The 25,751-nt window shown below is 38.4% G+C and overlaps 1 protein-coding gene across 1 annotated transcript in view; it reads left to right on the top strand.

Annotated features, from left to right (window-relative positions):
* adgrb2 (adhesion G protein-coupled receptor B2) overlaps window positions 1-25,751 on the top strand; it is a 353,452-nt gene that overhangs the window by 296,204 nt on the left and 31,497 nt on the right. Inside the window, exons 24-31 of the mRNA XM_047383933.1 lie at window positions 1,313-1,398; window positions 3,446-3,544; window positions 9,997-10,096; window positions 12,844-12,915; window positions 16,963-17,055; window positions 18,144-18,377; window positions 24,092-24,131; window positions 24,522-24,536. Coding sequence (XP_047239889.1) covers window positions 1,313-1,398; window positions 3,446-3,544; window positions 9,997-10,096; window positions 12,844-12,915; window positions 16,963-17,055; window positions 18,144-18,377; window positions 24,092-24,131; window positions 24,522-24,536 — 739 coding nt within the window. The remainder of the gene's footprint in view (window positions 1-1,312; window positions 1,399-3,445; window positions 3,545-9,996; window positions 10,097-12,843; window positions 12,916-16,962; window positions 17,056-18,143; window positions 18,378-24,091; window positions 24,132-24,521; window positions 24,537-25,751) is intronic.

Below are 25,751 nucleotides of genomic sequence, written 5' to 3'. Positions count from 1 at the left end.
TTATACTTATGCAAAATATGAACGCAAACATCACACTTTTCAGATTTTTAATTAATAAGACAATGAAACCATGCATTTTTCTTTTTTTCCACTGAAATTAGTTGTTGTAACTCGCTAATATTCTGTAACTGCTTAGCTATGAATATGTCAGTTCTATCACGGAGACAATTTATCCTCTCTCAAGACCGGACCTGATTTTGTGGGCAATTAAAAGAAAAAAAAAGCCAGATAATGACTTTGGCGTACCAATAAAAATAACAATGCTCAGAAAGCATGCACAACGGTATGAATATTGTTTGTCATTGATACTGACATCACAGAGAAAACAGGCAGATGAATACTCAGAAACTGTACTTCGAATATCAGGATTATAAGGAACATGTCACCAGCCAAGAAATTCTTCCAGATGTGGAGGATTTCAGAGGGGAAGAGCTCTGCAAGCCCTTGCTAAGATGTGTGTATGCTTATGTGGGTCTGTGTGTTCATGCGTGTGTTCATCTAATTGTAAGTCTGTATCACAGGGTCAGTATAGCCAGATGTTTGGCAGGCTAAAATATGAGCTCCTCATTAGTTTTTGAAGCAAGTAAGTAAAGTGATAAGTGTCCCATTTTTGTTCATGTTCAAATGTTCTGTTAATGTTTCAAATTTATTTATTTCTTTCAAAATATAATTTTTTTATGGATGATTTTTAAATACATTTCTTTCTCCATTTTTGTTACCGAATAAGTTGCTGTTCAGATTTTAAAATAAATTTGTGTTCCAAGGGAAAAAACTGGAAATAAAATGAAGGGTTGAAATAGTTTTATTATATATTGTTAATTCTTCACGATTTAATTACCTTATACTGGCAGATTTTTTAAAATTGTTTTTATTTATTTATTGTTCATTTGTTTTTGTTATTTAGTCATAATATTTTGGCAAATTTCATTCATTCACTCACTCATTTATTCATTCATTCATTTATTTATTCAACATTTCAGTTTCATTTATTTCTTCATTCATGTTTTCTGTGCTATTTATTAATTTATTTGCAAATTTTCACAACTTTCAACATGCCAACCGGTTCAGTTACTAGGACGCTTGTAAAGCTCCAGTCAGCAAACATGAAAAACATACCGAAGTATGCTCAGGTTGCTCAAATTGTACTTGCTAAGAAGCATTTGTTACTTTGCTGTATTGTGTTGTCTTGTCTAGAACAGCTCACCCTCAGAATAGCTGACCCATACAGTGGTGTGTCGACCAGGAATAAAACAGAACAGCATCTTTAGCCTAAGTGCCCATTATGACAATGTGCTCTCTTTACATCTAACAGGTAAACATGCTCATTGGAATTGTGGTGTTCAACAAGCTCATGTCTCGAGATGGCATCTCAGACAAGTCTAAAAAGCAGCGAGCAGGGTAAGTTAACCTAACACACACACATACGCACATCTTATACTGTTCCTTCTATGCATATTTTTGCTTTAAAACCAACATCAGTTTTGCCATATTAGGCAATTTTCTCTTTCTGTCAAACAACATTTTCCTGGCAAATAACTCAAAATGCTTCCAAGGGTCTCTACACATACACACCCACTTGAACACCTGTGCCTCCGCTTACAAAAATCAGAAAATATGATCTAATTTGGCGAGGAGATGACGAGACATCTGTTATGTGCTCTTGCTCTCTGAGATGCATCTCAGCGTCACCTCCGCAAATGGTAACCACCTAGTTCTCTCGGTGGGTTGACACAGATGAGCATGGGAGATATGGAAATCAGTGGCAGTTAGAAATCTAATGAGAATAAAAAGAGTAAATAAAAAAGAGACCTAAAAAGCATGAATGCAAATAATATATTTACACATCTCATATGAATGCAAATTTGTCTAGGTACAGCATTAAAATCTATCAACTCTATAAGCAGGCATTCATCTTCTCTAATCCTGAGTGGAAACCTCTTTGGGTCGCTCATCTAAATACCCATGTTTCAATTTTCACATCTATTGATTCCATCGACTTCTTGTTTTCTTCTTTTCTGTCTCATTGCATTTTCCTCAGTGTGCATTGATTGCACAAATTGAAATTGATAGTTTTTCCTAAACACTGTAAGTATATGCAGGCTTAGCTCTCTTTGATCCTGGAAAGGTTCATTGCCTCTTCTGAGTATTTAGCATTTTCCTGTCAATTTTAGTCAAGCACCATGCCATGCAAAAGGATTCATACAGGGATTTTGTGTGATAAATCAACACAAAATACTGCATAATTGTAAAGTGTAATGTAAAGGATTAATAGGCATTTTCTACAAATATGTACAAAGATGTACTGCTCCATCGTTCAAAAAATGAACAGAGTACAGCACAACTGCAATCCTACCGAGACATGGCAACCAAGAGTCCCCTGGTAACTCTGGAGGAGCTACAGAGTTAAACAGTTCAGTTGAGAGAATTTGACATGACAGCTATTAGTCTTTCACCGTGCATATCTGGTCTTGATGTAACAGTGGAAAGAATAAAGCTGCAGGAAGTTGCATTTGCAATTTAGAAAAAGACAGTTTTTGGCAGAAAGCCAAAACCACACCTTGCCCAAACCACTATCATTATAGATGTCCTTGTCTTAGATAGTTACACACTACATTGTGTTAGTTTTTCATGTAATGTGACAGAATGTGAAAAAGGGTTTTGAAAGGGGTTTTGAGTACTTGAATGCATGGTACTGCACATATACATACACATAAATACAGAGATTGGTGGTGTTGCTTGCAGGATAGTTCTGAGCATAATGTATTTCTTTATGAAGCCATGCGGTGGTCGTCGTTGGTACCAAGGTAATGATCTGTGATAGGATGCTAGTGTAGCATAGCTCAAACACAGAGCCATTCTCCAGTTATTTATTTAATTGTATGTTAATTCACATCACAAACCAATGTATAAATATGCTTTTCCTCCATTTGTCCGTAAACAACCAGAACAGTTCACTTCCTCCATGTTACTCTTGTAAAGCCTCAGTACATGCACAGATAGCTAATGCACAGACCTGCATGCAAAGTGTAAAGATGAACCAAACGGCTAATGTACTTCCTGTCTCTGTCACTGTAATGTGTTGATTCACATGACTGATTGCAGTGTGCGTCTCACGTTCTCTCTACTTGCTTTGAATCAATCGTTGTATCCTGACTGTATTTCATTGCTGCTATGTTTTTAAGATCTGGTTTTAATTTACCTTTCTTTCTTTTTTCTTTTCTCCTTCCCCCCTTTCCTAAATTTTTTTCCCTTTTCTATGGTCACTCCACATTTGTCCTCGTTTTCTCCTTTTTTTTTTTTCCATTTTCCTTACTATTTTCTTGCTATTTCCCCATCACATTCACCTGTTGTCTTCACTGGTGCTTGTGTTTCCACACATCCTCTTTCCAACTTTCTCCCTCTCTTTCCTATACATGGGATATGTGTGCGTGCACGTTTCCTAAAGTGTCCCAGCGGAGGCGCGTAGCCGACTACTCCTGAAATGCTCCAAGTGTGGCGTGATCTCGAGTACCGCTATGTCCAGCTCGACGGCCAGCAGCGCCATGTTAGTTCATCTTCATCTATCTGTATCTTTCTATTATTCTCTTCTCTTGCTCTTTCTATTCTTCCCTTCTCTTGTTTTTTCTGTTACTTCCCATTATCTTCTCTCCATTTATCCCCTCACCACCACTGCCACCTTCCGCCGTTTAATCTCTGGCTGTCGGTAATGATGCAGAACAGTGTTCAGACTTGACTGGAAAGCAAAAACAGTTTAATGAAAGGGAAAACACCTGCACTGCAAGTCAACACTGTTTAATGAGAATACGTTTTGATGCGACGTGAGCTCTCCTTTGGGTGCACCGAGAAATATGACCTGTGTTAAACAGTATTTATAAACCCTTTGTAGAGTTACTTTAAACATATTTACAGAGCAGCATGGGGGAAAGGTAAACACAGAACACAAGTTTGCCAATTACACAAACTGCACTGTTAATGTTTAATTTACTCTCCCATTATCTTTACCTCTTTAAACTCACAAATAACTAAACTTGCACAGAAGAAAAGTTGCAACTGACAACAGTTTAATGGTATGCCTTATTGTTTGTTCCATATCACAAATCATGCGTGGATTGTGATTGTTTATTCAGGTATTTTATTTAACAAAAAAATGAAAATTGCATGAATAAAAAAGTAAGGGTCCGACCCTTACTTTTAATACATTGTATCAGCATCTTTTGCACCAATAAATACCTAAAGACATCTCTGTGATTCTCAGTTAGACTTTTTGTCTTTTCAAAGTAGACTCCTTCGGGTCTTCCTTTATGGTAAATGGACTGAACTTATATAGCACTTTTCCAGTCATAAAGACCGCTCAAAGCGCTTTACACTAGAGCCACATTCACCCAATTGCACTCACTAACGCTCACACATTCATACACGATACGCAGATCAGTAGGCAACTTGAGGTTAAGTGCCTTGCGCATGGGCACATCAACCTATGGCAGGAGGAAGCTGGAATCGAACCCACAACCTTCTGATTGCAAGACGACTACTCTTCCTACTGAGCCCCAGTCGCCTATATAAAGGCTATTATGGTTAAAAATGGAAGTGTGATAAGAAAGTGAGCTATTTTTGTATTATCAATCCTATCCATCTGATCAAACTGGGGTTTTTCTTCCTCCTTCTGCAATGTCCTGGGAGGTTGGCTACAGTACCATTAACTTCGTACATTTTAGTAATATTGTCAACTGTGATCACAGGAACATGAAGTTGTGATGGCCCTTTAGCCTTTGCCTTTAAGTTGAAAATATAAAATCTTCTTCTTGACAGTTCATACAACTCTCGCCTTTGCTTTCGCTTGTCCATATTCAGTGTGTTGCATATAACGATACCAACACAACCTTGAGCATGCTTTCTTCTTTTAAATAGTCTGACAAAAGCTTGAACACATTTGTGACATTAATTACAAAGTAGCTCATAAGTTTTATATAGAAGGAAGATAATAAATGGTTTTTAAAATGCTTTACAAAAAACATTTGTAAAATATATCCAAGTGGGTCATGCATTTGTATTCAGTGCCCCTGAGTCAATACTTATTAAATGTGACTGAATTTGGATTATGATTGTAAGTGGACTTTTGTAACACATAAATATGCTTTGATTTCAACTATTCCATTTTAGCCCTGACTGTGTGTTAAGGGTTGCTGTCCTGCTGGAAGTTGAACCCTCAGCCTAGTTTGAAGTTCTTTGCATTTTTAACAGGTTTTCTACCAGGATTATCCTGTATTTAGCTCCATTCATCAATCCATACACCCTCACCAATGTCATTATCCCTGTTGAACAAAGCATACCCACAACATGATGGTGCCACCACTATGTTTTCTCCAAAGAGTTTGTGTCTCTAGGTTGATATTAAGTCTTAATTGTCTTTCAAAACAAGTTTAGCATCTAAGCATTTTTTTTTCTGTCTCGTCTGAATAGATCTCCTCCTCTTACATGTTTGCTGTGTGCCCTACATGGCTTGTGGCATATTGAAAACTGAACTTGTAGTCTGAGCCATAGAATCTTTGCAGCTTCTCTGCAGTTACCATGGCAGTTACCTACCTGGCAGTTTACTGTTGGTGTCCAGCCATTTGTTGGTACATTAATAGTTGCACCAGACGCTTTCCATTTTTGGATGAACAACTGAACAGTGTTCCATGGGATGTTCAAATTTGGGATATTCTTTTATAACCTAACCCTGCTTTAAATGACTCCACAACCTATCTTTGGCATGTCTATTGTGATGCTGTTTTTTGACTAATCTCTTTTCACACCTCTGAGGGCTTCACAGCTGGATCTGTGATTACATTAATGGTAAATGTCCTACACTTGTATAGCACTGTAACACCCAGAGACCCCAAAGCGCTTTACATTACAATCAGTCATCCACCCATTCATACACACATTCACAGAGTGACAGTGGTGGACTGCATTAAAGCCATAGCTGCCCTGGAGCAGACTTACAGAAGTGAGGCTGCCATACAAATGGCACCACTGCATTACCAAATTCGATGCTTTTAGAACACAAACGCTTGCACATAATTTTATTTCAGTGTTTTAGAGTAAAGAGGCTGTATACAGATGCTTGTCACACTTCAGATCTTTATTGGTAAAAACTAAAAACCGCTTTTTCTTTGACGTTGCACTTGTGCCCCCTTTTGTGCTGGTGTAGTAAATAAAATCCCAATAAACTACATTAAAGTTTGGGGTTGTAAGAAAATGTAGAAACTTCAAGCCGTATAAATACTTTTGCAAGGTTCTGTCATTTAAAACATGACTTCTAATACAAGGATAAATTTCTCCTTAGGCGTACTAACAAATCTGTCAGTATAGTTTTACTTATTTTTCTTCTCTTCTTATAATTCCTTTTGACATCTTTATTTGTACTGGATAACGTAATAAGGATACTCAGGTACACATAAAAAATTTAGATAACACTATTTGAATCACTTTTCAGGAGAAATGAAGCATTGTTTTAGTGAATTGTAAGAATACCAGCAAATCTGTTCACATCTAATATGACAGAAGGACAAAAAAGGGATGAAAGGTTTTCAGCATTATAATGGTTGCTTATTTGACATTTCTCACAGCTATTAAATGTCCTAAATAAAGTGAATGAAGTCCTGGGGAAATTAATAACCCTGAAGCATTAAAGCATTGTTTCCCATTTAGCTATGTAAGAAACTAATCATTGAAGCCCAGACAAATCCGACAATATGACTACAATCAGCAAAATTTACTAAGTAAATTAACAATAATTATAGCCATAAAAATGAAGTGGACAAGCAGAAAACTAGAAGTAGGTTATACCCAGACTGTAAATTTCTCTATTTTATCTGCTTATTATTTCTAGCTGCAGGTACACAGCTAGTAAGACTAGATACACAGAACTCAAAGAAAATTGCAGGCACCTGCATTCCAATCATTAAAGCTATTTTAGTAGCTAATGTGCTAAAATGTAACGATGAAGCAAATCAGCCAGAACCCAAAACGCAGCCAGACAAGACAACGGTTCACCAAAAGATTTATTATTAAAATAATTTGGTTGATGGGTTTCCACAGGAAGTGGTCAGTCTGGGAGGACAGGAATGGAGGTTCCACACGGGACCGGAATCCTGCCGGGGAGGAAGGGGGAGTGGAGAACGGGAGGTCTTGGGGGTTCCGGGAACAAACAGGGGACAGGGACAATTTCCACCAACCAGATGCAGAGTCGTGAGACAATCCGGGATAAAGCACTGGAGGGTTTTAGGCAACGGTAGTCTAGTAATCCGAAGACAGAGTCAGAGACAGGCAGGTTTCAGCAACGGGAGGTCAGAACTCTTCCAAACAGCAGAAGGACTTGGCAAAAATCTGTGGTCAAAAACAGGCAGGATCAGAAAACCAGAAAAACTCTCTTAGAACATTAATCAAGGCTTGAAAGCTGTGACTGAGGCAACAGACGATCTCACACTGAGCTGGTGACGAGCAGCTGTTTAAATAGGAGCAGCCCAGTGCAGGTGAAGGCAATGAGTAATCAGCACAGTCAAGGCAGAGCTGAAGGGCTGGAATCATGACACCAAAAACTCATAAAATATGTCATCAGTTGGATCCTTTTAATAGTCAAAGCAATGGTAGTTAAATAGTTTAAAAAGCAAAATGTTAAATTTTAAAAACTGTATCGTGTTCAAACTTTTTTTATTACTTCTCTTTTACTTCTGCACAAAATTACCAGGCTTGAACTAACTTAACATTGATTGAATCATATTGAAAAAAGAAGTCTCTGGTAAACTCTGTGCTCTGGCAAAAGATCATTATGGATCTAAATTGAGTAAAAGGACATTGCCTTCTGCTTAAACGTGTACAAACAATAAAACCAACTGAACAAAGGTGCATTGAGTGCACATCAAATCTCATATTAGGCACTGTATTGTCATTCTGTTAGTTGTTATTGTTTCATGATCGGGGTCTCTGAATGAGAACCTCCTTCTGTTGTGCAGAATAGTCTATGTCCTTGTGCAAATCATTCATTGTTTTCTTTTTTTATTATTCTGTGGAGGCACTTAATTTTAATTTTAACCTCAGTCTACCCTTTGTTTTTCAATGAATGGAGAGTAATGTTATGAGATTTACCAATTATTAGATTTGCTAGTGGAGCTCTTTGGGGTACTATTGCCGTTTTTACCATCCAGATTTACTAGGTTTAGTAGCTAGATCTTTTAAAGATGAACAAAGTGTATCTTTGCTAATGGTCATTTATATTCATGCTGAGTCCCTTTTTGTAGTGTGTCATGTGTGTAAGGGTTTGCCAGTGGAAGTGCTTTACAAGCCTTAATCAAAAATATCAATGCAGCGGAACATCTGTTGTTGCTGAAATATTGTTAGAGAATAAAAAAGCTGGAAACACTCCTCTGCAGGAGGTTATTGTTTATTCACCTTGCTAAAAAGTTTTAAGTCTGCCACAATATGTGGTTTATTTCTTACATTTCTTTAAAATTGCAGAATTGTATTTTCCAAAAGGATTCTTCTGATTAAAACATAAATTTAAAAGCTATTTAAAGTATCTCATTGTGTTGAATCAGCTTCTGTGGGTTTAATAGAAGTATAAGCTGCTAATTTGTTGTTGAATGCATTCTGCTTATTTCACAAATTTCCTTGATGCCCCCAACAAAAATTAGGCCATTTCCCATTAACCGAGAAAGAAAGTTAGTTTTAAACTCATCAATTGGTCAGTGAATATATTTCTAAACAAGCTATTGACACAAAATTCACACCATTTGTTGGTTACAAGCCAAGTTAAAATACAAATGCAAAGCAATATACTTAAAACGGGCTCCAACATGCTTTTTCTTCAAAAGTGGAGTCTTGTGCAGTGATTGTGCGTAGATTTCATTGTGGTTGAGAGCATTACGTATTGTTTTCATGGAAAACATGTACCTGCTAATTCCAGGTATTTCTGAATCCCTCTGTGAGTGGTCTTCAGCTTTTCTGATAATTGTTGTCACAGATCTTGCTAAAAGCACCTGATTGTAGTCAGTTTATAGAAAGTTAATGTTCATTCAACTCCCAGATTGTGCTCACAATGGTGCTCACTGGAATGTTCAGAAGTTTAGAAACATGTCTGCAACCAATGCCAACAACATGCTCTGCAACAATCAGGTTACAAAGGTTGTAAAAGAGTTTTTGCTTTTATCCATTCTAACCCTAACATTCATCTTGAGTGATACCTTGGTAATAAGATACATTTATAGGCTGTCAATAACATCTAAACCAGTCAGTATCAACTGGAACTGTTTTCTGAATACTAAAAAGATTTCAACTGGGTTCTTTTGGCTTTGTTCTTGTGTTGTCTTTTTCTCTTGTGATTCCACACCTATTCCCTGTGTCATTCCACTTTATTCAACATAACACATGTATGGACCCTCTTGCTTTGATATCTTTGTATAAGTGGATTACTTGGGATGTCACAGAGATATGGTCTACATTTAATGTTAGTAGCCTCATTAGAAATATATTTGATCAGATAAACTCTTAGTTCCCCCATTGTACATTTCTTACACAGTTCTAATACTATAAATTTGTTCATTCATACCAAAGATATTTAAAGTTGGAGTCCTGAACTTCTGACTTCTTTGAAGGTTTTTTCTGTCATTATTATCATTGGTCTGGTCTTCTTTTTGCTGTTGAGCCTGTGTTCTCAAAGTCCCCAGCGTGGCAATCAGAGTCCATCAACCAAGTAATTGTGAGCGCTTGTTAGAGTCGGAACTTTACACATAATTACACATTGTCTTCCACTCATCAGTTGGAATATTAAGTGTAATCAAAATTGGAGTATGGCAGTCTGCTTTAAATGGCCCACCACAGAATGACTGATTGATTTGTGTGTGTTTGTATGTAAGGACATAGCAAAACTGGCCTGTCTGATTTAAGACTGAATCCCTCACTTCTTCTACCCCCTCCCATTCCCCTACCTGCATGTGCTTCTTTCCTGTCTGACAGGGCGTCCCTGTGGAGCTCCTGTGTGGTTCTTCCTCTGTTAGCACTGACCTGGATGTCGGCTGTGCTGGCCATAACTGATCGGCGCTCCACACTTTTCCAGGTGATGTGTGTCACAACAACAAGCACATGCTAATGTACTGTCAGTCAGTCACACACACACACACACACACACACACACACACACACACACACATACACTCCAGTGGTGCATGATGGAAAATCTTCTTTGGAGCTTTGAGAAAGATCACCAGACTGTCAGCTTGATGAGTCATATAGACTGGAGACATTATTAATATACACTTTTTCAAATAAAAACAGTTTTTTTAACTATATATTTGGATAATTTTAGAACAGCTGCATGGATATAATAAATGTTAATTCCATGTAACTGTTAAAATAAATCTAAATAAAGTCACTAAAGAATATCAACAATGTGAGGAATTTCAGGATACGTACATAGAAGATTCAAACTGTGGAAATATAACAAAATATTAGAATACACTAAGTAGGCATGTATGCTTACATGAATGCTTGTTGGTATTTATATACAGTATTGTTATTATTATTTGAATCTTAAGTAATTTAAGTCTCAGGAGAAGGCTGAAAACATAAATAAAGATATATGGAAGTTTTCAATATTTCACAACGTATAACAGGTAAAATGAAGGGTTAACATTATATAAGTAAATAAAATATACATTATTAAAATATACATCTACAACACAGCTGAGCAGCTTAAAAGCAATAAACAAACACTGTGATGAAATTGTGAATATGTACAGCAATCTCTGCAATTATTAGCAACCATAAAAAAGTAGTAGTTCTAGTAATAGTTCTCTTACTTAGATTCTTTAACCACCCGCTCCACTCGGCTTCGTAGAGACAACGTCTCTACTGGGGACTTCTCTGGAACACAGTTTGCTTCTGCAGGCCTCAGAGAGAAAGTAAAGCAATGCTTATACCTTAATTTCCCCTTTTTATGAATGAATACCGGATACACAAACAGTAATTCATCCGTACTTAACTTAGTGCATATGATTGGTGATCGTATGACACCCTTGGATCCAGTTTTAAGAGTTTGTCTGTTTGCCAGCAAAGAGACATTAGCGGGCTGTCTCCCCAGCCAGCCTCGCACGGAGTCCGGGTGGTAGAGGTCGGACCATTGGAAAGGTGGGGGTTTTATATGGCCTGTGGCATCATGGGAAGTCCGCTGTTACCCCGTTTCCTGGCTGTAGTTGTGCTGGAAGTCAGTTAAATGCAATTTATTTTGAAAGTTCCAGAAAGGTTTGTACCCCATCTTTCATGTTGTTTCCATGGCTGTGGGTCCCAACATTGATTTCCTCTCTCCACCGGTTGAGGATGGGTCAGGTCTGAAGAAAAACATGTCCGTGATCAAGTCAAAAAAAACAAACAATGCTAAACTTCTCATCCGTCCAAGAGGGGAAAATATGAAGAACTGTTTAGTCGACTGAATCAACAAGGATTGGAAATAATACCTCTGTGGGTTTTTCACCTGTGCCGGGTGTCGGCGTGGTCTTCCATCAGTATATGAATCTTCTGACCTTCTTGTATCAGACAGAATTCCAGCTTTCAAGCTCTTCCGGGAATGGCTGTGTGGAGGAAAAGTTCGCCTGTGAGCTTTTCTCTCTCTAGATATGCGTCTCCGTTGTGTCGTCCCATGAGGCAAGCTGGAAACAGCAACAAAAGTTTATTTTCTGTGAGTTTTATAATCCTGGGTGATGTCAGAGCTGCAACGTCTGTTGAGCTGCGCGTGTTGAACTACGCCTCCAAAATGGATGACTCCAACATCCCCCTTAGGTTTGAAGGGTGTGATTGATCGCAATCTTTGAAGCTACCGGGTCCATCCATCATAGGAGCTGAAACTCAATGAACCATGATCCATGAAGAGGCAAAAATAAAAACAAAAATACTGTCCATGTGTTCCTATTGGCAAGAACGGGAGTTCACAGTTCAGTTCTTCTTCTTTAACTGGGTAGGATAAGGTTAGCCTGGGCAGGGCTAAACTCTGGCTAACTCATACCTGTCTATGTCGTTCAATGAGGAAATAAAAAAAACAATACATTTACATCATCATCACAGTCTTTTGGTCATCAGCTTTGGTAACCCTGAGACAATGTGAAACAACAATAAATCAAAACAAAAAAAATAACGTCAGAGCTGCAACGTCCGTTGAGCTTCGCGTGTTGAGCTGCGCAGCCAAAATGGATGACCCCAATAGAGGATTTTGTTTAATTTTTCTTTATCATCCTCACTATGCATGCTGGCAAAAAAAAAAAGAAAAAAAGTTCAAGTAAATTTAAAATGTAAAAGTTTTTTCTGAGCAGGAGTACATGATTAGTTATTTTTTGTAGCCATTTCTTGACTTATGAAGAACAACACACATTCACCTTACTTGAAGCATGTGTTCCCTTGTCTTTGTTCATGTTGAAAAGTGGTCAAGAGATATAGACATGTCATATTTATACCACAAGGATAAAGTAAGTCATGGAACATTGCATAGAGGTTTTAGACCTAACTTTATACCCAATCATACTTTACAATTTATTGTTAAGCATAAATAAAATAGAATACTTAAGCTGTATTTACAAACTTTTAAAATGATGTTTTTCCCTGAGTGAATCAATGTACACATTTTCCAAAATATTTTACTACCAGATTATACCACGGCAATGGAAGATAAGTTATTGAAGTATTTTATAGGGGATACCAGTTAATCTGAGGAGCGCAATATTTTAGGGTACCTGATAACAAAAAATATAAGTTTTACAAAATGTCGCAGTTATGCATATTTGAAAACTAACTGGCATATTGTTTTTTGTCCTCCAGGTCCTCTTTGCTGTCTTTGACTCTGTCCAAGGTTTCGTCATCATCACTGTTCATTGTGCTATGCGCCGAGAGGTGAATTTGATTTCTTCTGTCAGTTGATCGAGCCTTATGTTTAGTTCATGTGATTTTCTTTCATGATAATACTGCTTCACAGGATTTGATAGGCAATGTTTATTTCCTTTGCCGGGTGGGACTGGCTGAGGGTGGTTAGCATGGTTTTATGCCTGTGTTGCTGCACTTATTTCTCATAATGCAGCATGATAGTGAGCTATTGTTTGACTGATCCTAGTCTGCTCTAAGGAGCTTACCGCGATTGTATATGAAATAAGACGATAAGTCCCCAACTTACAGCCTCGTATGCCTTTAATGCCAATGGCTTTGCTGTGCCCCAAGGATCTTGCATTCCCAACTCATTATGCACACACGTTTCCATGCCCTAGAGACTGACACACACACACAGACACACACACACACACACACACACACACACACACACAAATACGCTAGTTGCAAATAATGGCTTTACAATGTCATCACTTCACAATAAATTGTAATATGTGATGCGAGTGCATGCAACAGCCACAGATGAGTGAGGTAAACACACAGGTTCGCCTTTCACCGAGATCATTAGTAAATTTGACCCATTGCATGGCATAAGTGAATTTTCAAATACTCCTACTCCCTAGCTGCATTAAGTCAATATTACAAAAGTGACAGGAATCAGTGTGGAGTAAATCCAGGAATTATGTCATGTAAATGTATGAAAATCCTTCTACAACTGGCAAATGAAGAGTGGAGAAGGAGAGAGGATAGTTAAGGAGTATTACGGGGCAAAACATGATAGAAGACACTATAAAGTGTAACAGAACATAGAGTAAACCACCACAGAAGCAAAATAGTGCTCTGAGTGATGGCACACACAGATGACTGACAGAGGTTTGATGAAGAGAAGACAGACAATGAACATATGCAAAGTTACAGTTTTTGTCTTTAAATTCCAGCCAAACATCAAAACCAATAGGAGAGCTGCAGTAAAATAACTTGCAAACGTATTCCTACTGCTTGTGAATTGTTCACATTTTGTTTTTATTATAGAGAGAAACTTTTTTTTATTGAGAATGTATTGGATATACCAACAAAATGTAGTACATAATTCTGAAGTGGAGGGTTAAAATACATGGTTTTCAAAATTGCTTCCAAATGAAAATCTGGTGGTGTATATGTGGCTCCCTGAATTCGTACTGAATGGAACCTCATTTTGCAACAACAACATTCAACTCTAAGTCATTTGGGGTATGTCTCAACACATTTTGCACATCTACACAATGAAATTATTACCCATTCTTTTTTACAAATTAGCCCAAGCTCAGTCAGTTTTGATGGAGAATGTCGTCACAGATTCTCACTTTGATTTATACCTGACGGGACAATTCTAAACTATGAATGCAATTTGATCTAATCCATTCCAATGTGGGTCTGTCTGTATGTTTAGGGTTATTGGTGTGCTAAAAAGGTGAAGTTCCACCCCAGTCCCAAATCGTTTACAGACTATTTCCTTCAGGAGTGCCCTGTATTTAACTGCAGCCATGTTCCCATTATGACCAGGTTAAGAGTCCTTGCTGGAGAAGAAACATTTTTCTTAGAAACTTACAGAACAATTTATTACCCACAGATGGGCTCTGTTTTCTAATTAGGTTACCTCTTAAAGCAGGGGTATCAGATTAACATGGGCTGAAAAATGTTGAAAACCACGCATACTTTTCCTTTTGCTTTATAATTAAGCAGTACTTTGAGAGCATTCATCAGAGAAACAGCCAAAAGGCCCATGGTAACCTTGGAGGAGCTTCAGAGATCCACAGCTAATAGAAACAGTTAATCTGAAGCTTGAAACACACACACACAAATTCTCTTATGGTGCACCAACAATAAACAAGCAACAGAAGCCACAGAGGATCAGCGTGATCATAAATGGAAGTGACAGACAAAAGGAAACAATGGAGCAAATATGTTTGGTCATGCAGTATTAATCAGATGGGGAAGCAATCCATTCCACTTGTAGTGGTGCCCACATGCACAAACATGCAGCAATGGTTCAATGAAAACAAACCTCTTGGATCTCTTCTTCCTCAAAACTGTCTTGTTTCCACTCACAAGAACCTGGGATTTGACAGCGGCAGCTCTGGGAAATGATGCTACACCTTGGAAAGTAAGGGGGGCATGCATCTATAAAACACGACCTAGTGGCAGGGAAATAATCTGTGGGGGTTTGCTTTGGGGATCCATTTGATTTGAGCTTCTGCTGGAATAAGTTTACAACAATGCAGTGTGTAAGATGAAGAAGAAACAATATGACACCAGGAAGGCCCAGAGATTTGGACATCTTTATATGTTGGTTTTAAATAGAGCCTCAGATCTCCCCATGTTCATATAGGCAACTTTAAAGTGCTGCTATGTACTTTCTGTAACACTCAACTGTCTGTTCGACAATATATAAGTTAAGCTTCTAGTGGCAGGGTATGACTTTTTCTTTAATTTTGCCCTGTTAACATACTTTCACCCTAAATCTGTTGTTTGACATATTTATAAAGCACATCGGAAAAGCATTCATACCACTTAAACCTGTTCACATTTTCCCAACTGTAGTGTATTTCAGTGCAGTTTCCTGTCATAGATGGTGCACAATTGTGAAGTATATAGAAAACGATGCAAAGGTTTCAAATTGTTTTACAGATAAAAATATGGAAAATGCACTATGTATTTACAACAATTTGTAAACCCACCTTTCTTGTCTCAAACTCTGTCAGATTAGATGGAGAACTTCTGCTATTTTAAAAAGCTATTTTAAACGATTACCAGTGATTACCAGTGATTTATTGGATTGAGGCCTAGACTTTGACTGGACTGTTCCAACACATCAACATTCCATTTTAGCTCAGTTGTATGTTTACGGTCATTGTCCTGCCGGAAGATTAACCTCCATCCCACCCTCAAGCCTTTTGCAGACTCTAAAACATTTTTGTCCAGGATTGCTGTGAATTCCAACCAGCTTTCCTGTCACTGTGGATGAAAATCCCAACAACAACGTGCTGCCACCATCAGTTTTCACTATGGGTGTAGTTCTTTCATTACGATGTGGGATATTAGTTTTCTACCATACTTAGTTCTGTTTTTTGACCACAATGTTTCATTTTAGTCTCATCTAAGAGCACCTTCTTTTACATGCTTGCTTACATGGTTTTTGGACAACTGGATGTAGGACCTATAGTTTTCTTTTAACGTTTTCTCTTGTAACTCTTCTATTAGGCCCTCAACAATTAATTTAATTGGACCTCTTGGCGGCTTCTCTGATTAATACTGTTGTTGTCCTACCTGTCAGTTAAGCTGGACAGCTAGCTATAGTTAGGGGTATAACTGTGTTATAATCTTTGTATTTTTAGATGATGGATTAAATAATGCTCAGTGACATATTTAGAACTTGGGACATTGTGTTATAACTCAACCATGCTCTAGGCATCCCCACAACTCTGTATCGGACGTTTCTGGTGGGTTCTTTGGTCTTCATGATGCGGTTTGTTTAGTAATCTTCTCCAGTAATCCTTACATGGCTTTCACAGCACAGCTGAGATCAAATTGCAGACAATTTGACTCTATTTACTAATTTGGCAACTTGTGAAGGCAACTTGGTTTTTTTGGGGGTTGTCAGAATATCAGATTACTGTAGGCTGCATACAAATTCACACCACACTTACACTTACAGATTACAAAAAACATGTCTTTTGTCATTTCCCTTCTACTTTTATTATATTTACACAATTACGCACTGCTTTGTGTTGGTCTATCATTAAAACACAAAGTACATAGAAGGTTGTGGTTGTATTGTGACAAAATGGGCATGAGTATTTTTAATTGGAACGTCATAGGACAAATGTCTTTAGAATAACTTCCCGGAGCTCCACCGTTTACCAAACAAATCAAAGTCCCTGCACTAACTTCTTCCCTTTGCATCATCTCCTTCTTCTGCCTTCTTGTTCCTTTCCCCTCCCCCCTTTCCTGTCTAAATTTCCCCTTTCTCTCCGGCATCTCCTACTCACTCCTCCCTGCTGTCCCCCCACCCTGTAGGTGCAAGATGCTGTTCGTTGTCGAATGGGGGGATGTAAAGACGACAGTGAAAACTCCCCTGACTCCTGCAAGAACGGACAGGTGCAGATCATGGTGAATAGCATTCCATTTCATCCCACACTGCTGTTCATGTGCCTCAGAGTGACAGGCTGCTCTTCCTGCGAGCTTCAAGTGCAATTTTAAAAAGCATGACTGCTATTGGTGAAAAGATCATAATCATCCCTTTGTCTTTTTTCTCCATAACCATGTTTATCTTTATAGAAATGCTTTATCCATTTTGTTTTGTTTTTTATTACGTGTTTTCCAAATATCAGTTTCTTTCTAAACTAAAGCTTTACAAAAATGAAATTTATACTTTAAGCTTTCTAAAACAATAACTCACTGTCAAATAATTTTGCAATCTGCACATCAGTGCTTCTTTGCCACCCTTATTGTCTGTTGGTAAAAAATAAAACTTATTACTCATGCTACTGTAATTAAATACTTTCAGACCACACACCTCAGCACTTTTTCGCCTTTTAACCTTACTTTCCTTGTCTTTACTGAAGGAGCACATAGCTCCAGTAAGGTTGCTGTATGTGTTCCAAATTTGCTTAATAATGTGATAAATCACTTGGAGTTGAGTGTCTCGCCAATGTCAGTACGGTCACACTGCAACTCTGAACAGCTCTTGCCACTGTTTTTCAGTTTTGTCTGATGGCTATAGATGCTTTTTTCAATTAAAGTGCTTTTTTTTAGGCAAAATACATTTAAATGACCATGTACGCACAGCTCAATGTTGAAATATAAAAAGGAGAATAATATATTCACTTTTCTGAATGTGTTGCTAGAATTTTGCATAGCCTTTTTGAGTTGCCCATACACACAACATATTACCCTTGACGACATTTATTGTTCTAGAAAATTTATTGAGGCCACCACAAGTTATGTATCGGAAATATAGGGAGCGCTTACTCAGGTGCCCTTGCTATGGCAGAGGAAGTCCTTTTAGTATGTAAAACCCTTGACATTTGGAGTCACTGTAAAGATATAAACCTATAGCTAAACCTTGTTAAAGTAAAATGAAAGTCATCATTTGATTAATTAAACTTTTGATTGACGCTCACCAAAATGGGCTGAATATCTTTTTATAAATTTCAGCTTTATGTTTTATATACAAATTTTTCCCTTTTCATCATCAGAAGGGCGTTTGTGGACAGCAGCACGGCTCTCGTCAGAACACACCCCTGTGTTTGTCTGGCTGTCACCTGCAGCTGCCGACACCGATGTGCCACCACACAAGCCAGCAAGCCTGTTACCACGATCTACCTAACAGCAGCCGCAACTGTGTGCTGGACCACATCCACAAACATGAGCAAATCCCATTACTCAACCATATCCAAAACCACGCCCCTAATCACATCAACAGCCAATCAGTATGTCAACTGTAGAAAACTGTAGAAACTGTAGAAAAATAAACCAAAAGTCATTAGTATTTATTAAGTTTTAGTTTTCTAATGTAAAAGGTGCAATCTGTAAAATTATATTTCACAACAAATATACTGTACACTAAGGAATAGTTTAACTCTTTGTTACAGAAACACATTTCATATACTTGAATTCTGAACCTGTTTAATTATAGCACCAATAAACTGCATACCTTAAGGATATTACTAATTACAAGTAGTTACATAGAAAGGAGATATGGTATGCTATGCCAAAAGGCAACCAAAAACAAGTACCTGAAACAAGCTATATAATTTATATTTGACTTTTAGCTACATGCTAACCATGTTTTTGTTAAGCAAAACAAAGATTTTTAAGCTCGCAAACATCAAAAGAAAGTTTATTTTTAATTTTTTTATAAAGATTATGTTAGGAATGCCTCTGTGTCAGTTTTTCACTTTGCCATTTCCTAGCACCAATATGTACCTACAAAGTGAAAATTCAGCTTTTCCTACTTTCTTTTGTGTACATGAAAACTTCTTACCTATGTCTTTAAACCATTGCTTATGGTTATCTTTCTTTGTAGGTCTTTAAGTATTTTCCTGAATTATGGAAGGAAATAATCCTAAAAAATGCTTTCACCTCACATATACTTTATTACATGTGTTAGTTTCTCAAGAAAACATATGATAAAAATGTTTTACGACCTCTATTTTTTCTGATCCCTGCTTGAGCAAGTTAGCTCTTATGTAGTGTGACAAATTAATACCCCTGATGAAACCAATTTACCTTAAAGCTACTTCCTGATGGTGGATATTATTAGTTAGTAGAAGCAGTATTACTCCATTTTCTGGCAAAAGAAAATCGTAGAAAACTCTGTGACATCTTGAGTTATCAAAATGAGTGTAAAACCTGCTCTCGGCAGGTACAAATTTACACATGGTCGGTACAAAACATCCTGACACATAAAGTGCAGGTTTGTACCCTACCTTATGTAATGAAAGTTGTGAAATGGCACTGCCTACCATGAGATGTGGACAAAAACTGCATAAGAATAAAATGGCAAAGTGGCAAAATGACCAGCACTCATTGGAAATCGCCTCTATACCATTTTTTTATACTATTTTTTATATTATTATTTTGCTGTAACATGGTAGGCATTTGTTACAGAAGAATTTCGGATGAATACAAAGAAGAAATGCTTAACAATGTAAAATAAAAAAAATGGTCAAAAAACGCCTATTAAAAGGAAAACGAGCTAGCTACTAATTCTTAATAGTTGTTTTTTTTTATATATACTTCAGGATGTCCTTATTCAGCTATACAGCCACCTGTTGAGCAGACATAGTGTCATACCTGCTTGTGTTTTGAGTTCTTGAGTTTGTGTTTTGTTATATTACCTGGTCTAGTCTTTGTTTTCTGTCTCCCTGCACCCCAAGCCCACACCTGTTCTGAGTTTTCCCCTGATTGTCTGGTCACGTGTGTCATGGGTTCCCCCTGCTGTTCAGTTTTGTGTTTAAGCCCTTTTGTTTCCTTTGTTCCCTGTTGGTTCCTTATGTGTTGTTTGTGTTTTGTGGCTCGCCTGGTACCCTGTCCGTGTCCAGCCATGAACAGTAAAATGTCGTCTTACCTGCAAACTTTGATGAGCTTCAGGAGTTCTTGGTCCAACAGATATTGGTCCAACAGAAACCTACATTATGACAGCAGGAACCAGCCAACGGGACCAAGTGGGAGGAATGGTGAGGGAATTCAAGAGGGGTGAGGTTCTGGCCTAATTATTTTTTCACCTGGTGACCTCTCCCAGCTCACCATGGAGAAGGTGGGAAATAGCTGGCAGCCTCCAACACTGGCTTGAGGCGAGGAGGGATGTTTTCCCTGATCCTCGAATCCACCACAGCATTGAGGCCGAGCGACAAAGGGCCCTGGAAGAAATCACCGCTTCTATGAGGAGATCTTGCTCCTTCCTCCACCCGCCTCTCCACCGAAGCTCGACACAGTTTTCCGGCTCATGGTTTAGCTCCTGATCAGCCATCGCTGCTGCTTCCGACTCCTAATGCTGTTACTGGTACAGTTCCGGAGGGGCTCATGGAAGAACCGCCTCCACACCCCGATCCTGTTTCTAGTTCTGTTCCGGAGGGGTCCCAAGCCGAGCCGCCCTCACACTCTGTTCCTGTCCATGAGGGGCTCATGGATAGACTGCCTCCACTTCCTCCATCTGTTTCCGGTGCTGTCCTGAAGGGCTCCCAGGACGAACTGCCTCCATCCCTGGTTCCCGTTCCGGAGGAGTTCGTGGATGACGTGTCTCCACTTCCTGTTTCTGTCCCTGAGGGGTGCGAGGACGCACCCTCTCCGCCTGCTGTGTCTCAGCTGGCCATCAGATCATCGGCTCCTACGTCACCTGCCTGCTGATCTCCTGCCCGGCCGGCTGCCTGAACTCATGAACAATAAAGTGTCGTCTTACCTGCAAACTTCGAGCTTCAGGAGTTCTTCCCCGTATATTGGTCCAACAGAAACCCACATTGTGACACATACAGGTCCTTCTCAAAATATTAGCATATTGTGATAAAGTTCATTATTTTCCATAATGTCATGATGAAAATTTAAAATTCATATATTTTAGATTCATTGCACACTAACTGAAATATTTCAGGTCTTTTATTGTCTTAATACAGATGATTTTGGCATACAGCTCATGAAAACCCAAAATTCCTATCTCACAAAATTAGTATATTTCATCCGACCAATAAAAGAAAAGTGTTTTTAATACAAAAAAAGTCAACCTTCAAATAATCATGTACAGTTATGCACTCAATACTTGGTCGGGAATCCTTTGGCAGAAATTACTGCTTCAATGCGGCGTGGCATGGAGGCAATCAGCCTGTGGCACTGCTGAGGTCTTATGGAGGCCCAGGATGCTTCGATAGCGGCCTTTAGCTCATCCAGAGTGTTGGGTCTTGAGTCTCTAAACGTTCTCTTCACAATATCCCACAGATTCTCTATGGGGTTCAGGTCAGGAGAGTTGGCAGGCCAATTGAGCACAGTGATACCATGGTCAGTAAACCATTTACCAGTGGTTTTGGCACTGTGAGCAGGTGCCAGGTCGTGCTGAAAAATGAAATCTTCATCTCCATAAAGCTTTTCAGCAGATGGAAGCATGAAGTGCTCCAAAATCTCCTGATAGCTAGCTGCATTGACCCTGCCCTTGATAAAACACAGTGGACCAATACCAGCAGCTGACACGGCACCCCAGACCATCACTGACTGTGGGTACTTGACACCGGACTTCTGGCATTTTGGCATTTCCTTCTCCCCAGTCTTCCTCCAGACTCTGGCACCTTGATTTCTGAATGACATGCAGAATTTGCTTTCATCCGAAAAAAGTACTTTGGACCACTGAGCAACAGTCCAGTGCTGCTTCTCTGTAGCCCAGGTCTGGGGAATGCGGCACCTGTAGCCCATTTCCTGCACACGCTTGTGCAAGGTGGCTCTGGATGTTTCTACTCCAGACTCAGTCCACTGCTTCCGCAGGTCCCCCAAGGTCTGGAATCGGCCCTTCTCCAAAATCTTCCTCAGGGTCTGGTCACCTCTTCTCGTTGTGCAGCGTTTTCTGCCACACTTTTTCATTCCCACAGACTTCCCACTGAGGTGCCTTGATACAGCACTCTGGGAACAGCCTATTCGTACAGAAATTTCTTTCTGTGTCTTACCCTCTTGCTTGAGGGTGTCAATAGTGAACTTCTGGACAGCAGTCAGGTCGGCAGTCTTACCCATGATTGGGGTTTTGAGTGATGAACCAGGATGGGAGTTTTAAAGGCCCCAGGAATCTTTTGCAGGTGTTTAGAGTTAACTTGTTTATTCAGATGATTAGGTTCATAGCTCGTTTAGAGACCCTTTTAATGATATGCTGATTTTGTGAGATAGGACTTTTGGGTTTTCATGAGCTGTATGCCAAAATCATCCGTATTAAGACAATAAAAGACCTGAAATATTTCAGTTAGTGTGCAATAAATCTAAAATATATGAATGTTAAATTTTCATCATGACATTATGGAAAATAATGAACTTTATCACAATATGCTAATATTTTGAGAAGGACCTGTACACTTGTACTGTAGAATTTTTCATTTTATACAGAGGGAAAATTATCAGGTTACAAAATAATTGGATGACTGTATTCAAAACCTAAGATACTCCATCAAACTTTTCAGTCTTCTGTACTTGGCTAAGCTAAACAATTGCAATTATTTACCTTTAGCATGTAGACATTACAATATTAATGTTCTTTCATCAGCAAAGATGAAAGAATAATTTCAAAAATGTCGAACTATTCCTTTTTCCAAATCAGGTTGTAGTTTGTTAGCTTCACCTTTGGGTTTTATACCTATTGCACCTTTTAAGGGTGAGGAGAAATAGTTGTGATGCAGGTGTGTGTGTTTTGTTGTAAAGCTAAGCTGATAGTAAGAATTTTATCTCAACCAAGAAGGTTGCACTCTGCAATATGACTTTTCTTACACTATAACTGCAGTCCAGTGCCTTACTGTATTTCATTAGCATGGACCAACATTCATCCCTGGATGTTAAAAAAAAAGTTTGGTGATTTTTCTAATTTCAGCAAAAGAGAATTGGTTTTCATTTCTGAATTCACCTATTCAGTCATTCTGAATGGAGATATGGGTTGTTTGCAGACTAAGAGTTTTTTCTGCCACTGGGTGAGATGGGGCACATTCACTCCTTTTCACTCAGTTTTTCATCTATACCTTTTGCATTCTCTCTGCCTCTGTTGCATGCCCAAACTGTCTAAATCCTGTAGTTTACCATCTAAATAAAGGCTTTTGTAAGTGAGTCCCACAGAGTATAAGACCTTTGTCGGTGGTGAGAGAAGAGACCACAACAGCTGAATTACAATGAGCTTCACTTTCTCTAAAGTTTACTAAAAAAAGTGAGTAGTGGCCATTTCGAAAACAACAGATTTTATTTTGGCTTCTTTTCCCTACAGAGTAGCGAAGCTCTGAATTGTTCTAGTTAAACTTTGCCACAAGAGGAATATCATTCATCATCACAATATCTTATCTAAATAAACTGAAAATATTAAGTTTGGACTGAACTCATTGTTGTGTGTTTATTTCTTCTGTGGTTGGCAGCATGTAAAAAAGGCAGAACACATTTGTATTTTTCCAACCATTATTTTTCTTTGAGAGTGAGAAAGTTTTGCCTCAGCGGGCACAGCAGATAATAGGTTTGCTTCTGTGTCAATTTCTGTTTCCATGCGACGATGGTGTGGGGACTGATGAGTCGCACAGTACTATTACATACCTCGCAAAAAACTCTTCCTCTGGTTTTCCCTCTTCTTTCTGTACCTGGATCAGGAACAGAGAGGGGCTGTGGTTCACCTTTTGGTCATAGCAGTGTTACAGCATTGCATGCTGCATACAGCTTTTAGATTATTTTATCCTGTTGTGTGTGTCTTTTTGTTTTCTGTTTAAAAATGCAGCAAGCATATGCATTATGAAGAAAACACGAATAGAAAATTTGATGAATGACCTATGGCAATGTCTTTTTGTTCTTGATACTAATCTACTGAGTCAAAAAGCCTCTCCATGGCAACAGATCATATCCTAGCATTAAAGCATTGATATACGATTACTCTTTTGCTAATGTTTCACTCACTCTTGCTTTTGCTCTCTTGCTCCTTTCCTTTTTTTAGACGGATTTTGAGAAGGACGTGGACTTGGCTTGTCAAACAGGTGAGTCCCCCCTTCCATCTGTTTTTTCAGCCGCTCTTTTATCTCCATCTACCTGACACGCATTTAGCATTGCAGGCTGTTGCATCCTTAGCTTGCTGATGAAACCACAGGATTTTATACGCTATGTCTCCACATAGTTTTGTTCAAATTACTATGCCTTATCAATCACGCTGATTCTGCCCAATAAGTGTTCAGCGAGCATATGTTTGGATGAGACTGTGTTTAATTGTGCATGATAATAACACTCCTCAGCGTGCTCAGACCTGTTTCACTTGTTAGCTGACAATGGTCTTGTGTGGCTGTTTGGCTGTGTTACAGATGTACCGCAGTCTTGTGTGTGTTGTGCTTTGATGTATTAACACAGTCACTTTCCCCCTCTACCCATTGCAGAGAGAGGACACCCATGTAAGTTTCACACCCGGCTGATGTGTTTAACACTGCCTGATCCATTGTAAACTTAAATCATTCCTATAGAAGAATCCAGGTTGAACCCTTATATTATTTTTCATTAATTCTATGCTATAAGCTATTCCTTTTTAAGACAACATAACCTAAGCACATAATTACCGTTGTTTTATGTAAGTGGGGTGCTTAAAGAGAAGTCAGAGGTAGCACAGAGATGTAAGAAGCTATTTCAGAGAAAACTGCATTTTCCAGAACTTCATGAGATTTATTGCTGTTCATTCTGGCTGAGAGAGAGAGCAAATCTTTTAACAGATAACACAAAGATTGCTTGCACAACAGTATAGTTGCTGTGCTCTATTATTTTCAGTTTCAACATTGAAAATGTTGGCAGCCTTTTGGAAATTTTAGTTCTCATCGAGAATGTTGTTTTTGTAACACCAACATAGTTATTTTCTATCTTAAAATCATAAAACCTTGTTTAACAGGGACTTGTCTTTCCTCTGTAGTGTCCTGTCTCCTCTGCTCTAAAAAAAAAAATATATATATATATATTATATATATAATAATATATATATATTTTTTTCTTATTGCACAACCTAGTTAAATTTAATGCGATCTGCCCATTGTGCATTGTACAGGAACCTTTATTAGCCAAGGCTTCCACTGTTACTTAAAAAATAAGTCTCAGGCGTAGATACAACAACTTGTGAAGCGTTAAGTACTCACATTCATGTCAGGGACCCACAATAGTGGCCTCCACTTACTTCAGCAGTTGAGGCCACAAGTTGACATCAACCTAAATAGTGTTTCATGAGACACTGGTCTAAAGATAGCTTAAATTATATTTTCCTGAGAGGTTGTTCAGTGGTTAATTTTAAATTTGTTGTTAAGGTTGAATCACTTTGACATTTCATGTTCTATTTTTTTGTATGTTTTTGCAATTATGATAGTCCTTTGCAACAGAACACATGAAAGGTTACTGGATTCTTCTATAGTTCCTAATCTGGTACAGATATAAGAAAGTTCTGATTTGCCAAAACCGTTTTGTCAGAATGGTTCTTGCCAATAATATATAGTAACATATAACCAATATTATATCAAATAATATAGTGAAAAAAAAAGTTTAGGTTCTATCCACTGCTAGTGTGCATGTTGTGATACTCATTCCCATAAACTTAGAGCTTTAGTCTTTGAGCCTGACACGTGAAGAAAGTA

The sequence above is a fragment of the Girardinichthys multiradiatus genome, chromosome 13 (assembly GCF_021462225.1).
Source record: "Girardinichthys multiradiatus isolate DD_20200921_A chromosome 13, DD_fGirMul_XY1, whole genome shotgun sequence".
In the NCBI taxonomy this organism is placed as follows: domain Eukaryota; kingdom Metazoa; phylum Chordata; class Actinopteri; order Cyprinodontiformes; family Goodeidae; genus Girardinichthys; species Girardinichthys multiradiatus.
This window is presented reverse-complemented; position numbering and strand designations above follow the sequence as displayed.